Source organism: Sinocyclocheilus rhinocerous, unplaced genomic scaffold, assembly GCF_001515625.1.
Source record: "Sinocyclocheilus rhinocerous isolate Xijiao unplaced genomic scaffold, SAMN03320098_v1.1 scaffold528, whole genome shotgun sequence".
In the NCBI taxonomy this organism is placed as follows: Eukaryota; Metazoa; Chordata; class Actinopteri; order Cypriniformes; family Cyprinidae; genus Sinocyclocheilus; species Sinocyclocheilus rhinocerous.
This window is the reverse complement of record NW_015634004.1, coordinates 561005-563298: the sequence shown is the minus strand read 5'-3', so window position 1 is coordinate 563298 and position 2294 is coordinate 561005. Positions and strand designations below refer to the sequence as shown.

General features: G+C 35.5%; 1 protein-coding gene across 1 annotated transcript in view; it reads left to right on the top strand.

Moving 5' to 3' along the window:
- The first annotated feature begins 357 nt into the window (after positions 1 to 357).
- The window catches only part of LOC107744840 (coiled-coil domain-containing protein 89-like), a 7372-nt gene continuing 5435 nt past the window's right edge, over positions 358 to 2294 (top strand). The window contains exon 1 of the mRNA XM_016558660.1: positions 358 to 506. Coding sequence (XP_016414146.1) covers positions 447 to 506 — 60 coding nt within the window. The 5' untranslated portion in view covers positions 358 to 446. The remainder of the gene's footprint in view (positions 507 to 2294) is intronic.

Genomic DNA, 2294 nt, shown 5'->3' with positions numbered 1-2294 from the left:
TCAAATCAATTATTTATTCTTTATTCTTCTGATCAACCTAATGCAAATGTGTAAAAACAAGTCTGCACCTTTCGAACCAGTATAAACCTAAACCAAATAGGAGTCGTGGCGACATCTAGTGGTAAAACTCGAGCACTACACCTGCTTTTTCAGCCCAATCTGCTTAACCTGAGGGGGAAACACAAAACAGACATATCTAGATCAACAGGACGTGTTATAAATGTGAGTCGATTTTTAAAATGCTGAATCACATTCTCAATTGTAGTCTATCTAAAGGGAAAGATACGCGAAATAATCGCGACTGGATTCGCTGTTGCTAGGGGCAACCGGGGAAAGTTTTAATAGCCACAAGCCGTAGGATCACTGCAGCTCACTGCGGTCGAGGCGCCTTTGTGAAGAAACCTCACGATTTTTTTCAGCAAAAACATAGCCTTGAAAGCTTCAGCATGACATCTCCTCAGAAAATCCCAATAGACCTAAAAACGATGATCAAAGACACTAAACAGGTACGTGATGTTCATACAAAATTGTTTACGCCCATTTCTGCAACTGACACGCATGATCTCTGTTTGCCTGTCAAGATCCATCAACCACCGACTGTTTTGATTTTGTATTTGTGATAAAATCGTGATTTGAAACGCATAATTCGCCCAAAAAACAACAAAGCAACTGGTGGCGCATTAAAAAAAAAAATCGTTTATTAAAGCCCCCCCCCCCCATTCATTTTTAGATTGAATTCAAATTTGTAACTAATTTAATTAATTTTTGTAATATGTGAGGCGTGATACTCTACTTGCAGTTTGTGAGCTTTAAAACCAATAATCACCCAGTAGTGTAAACATACCGGGGCTTGTTGTCACATTTTTTTAAAACCCATTTAGGCTACTATTTTCAAGGAATTTATGTTACTTCTTCCAACTCAGTTTCGTTGACAAACACCTTGAACATTTCCACCGATACTGCTTAAGAAAATAAAAACAAACAATACAGTTCATATAACACATGTCGACTTTTTGTCATAACGTGCCTCAGTGGCGTCACACTGAATGGGGTAAGTTGTCACAATGGGTATAAATAGCAAACTTGTAACTTGCAAAAATAATAAACCATTGTTTTGGTTAAAAATATTACAGTTAGTACGCAGTATAAATTTATATTAATAATATTTATGTATTTAAAGTATGTGACAACTTGCCCCAACAAATACTCTAGTTCTGAAAACACAGATCATTTCAAATCGGCCATCATAATATAATAGACTCTTGCTTGGCTTGTGTATCCCAGTGTGGTTTCATTGCGTTCATAAAAAAAAAAAACGAAAAGGTGCAGCTATCAAGAAGTTTTGCAAACAAACAAACATGAAGAAATGGGAAAATCCATGAAAACTTGCAAAAATACCTGATTATAATGCCTCTCAAATATAATAGAAGCTCTACCCCTGATTAACAATTACTATCAAAGAATAACATTAAAGAGAGAGAGCTAGAGAACTCTCCCAACCATAGATTATACAAACAGGATATATACCTGACTCTACCATAAGCATAGAATGTATTAAACAGCAAAAAGACAAACCTCAGAATAATATGCATGATTTTCAAATTAACATAGAGTTGTATCCTTAACTAAACTAATAAACAAATGATTCAACAAAACTATAACAAAATGATGTGAACAGGTGAATGTGACTGAAATGGTACAGTCCCATTTCCTGCTGGACTGGCAGAAAGGTGGTGCCAAAGCCCCATTTCCCCTTTTGCCTGATTGTACCTGAAAATACATCCATGAAAAAAACTGCAGTCACTTCTGTAATTCTACAGCTGATTTGTGCTCTGTAAAAACAGATAACAAGTTATTATACAAGAAGTGTGCATCCTTTAATATGCACTAAGGTTAAGTACTGGTTTTCTCTGTTTCGGTATTCAAAATATGGCATACATTCTATATACACTGAACGACTTATCATCCAGGCTGATTAATCTGCGATATTTGGCCATTTAAAGTCATTCTGCCAACAGCTTTGTCAGTGCACAAATATTCAAATAATTTTCTAATATTTTTGAGTGAATTTTGAGTAATTGTTGTAATAAAAAGTGTTATTTCATGTAATTTAAATTACATGCTATGACTAATTAAAGAAATAATTCACCCAAAGATGAAAACTGGCTGGAAATGTTCTCATCCTTAGGCCATCCGAATGCAAATGAGTTTATTTCTTCATGGGAACAGATTTGGAGAAATGTAGCATTACATCACTTGCTCACTAATGGATCCTCTGCAGTGAATGGGTGCCG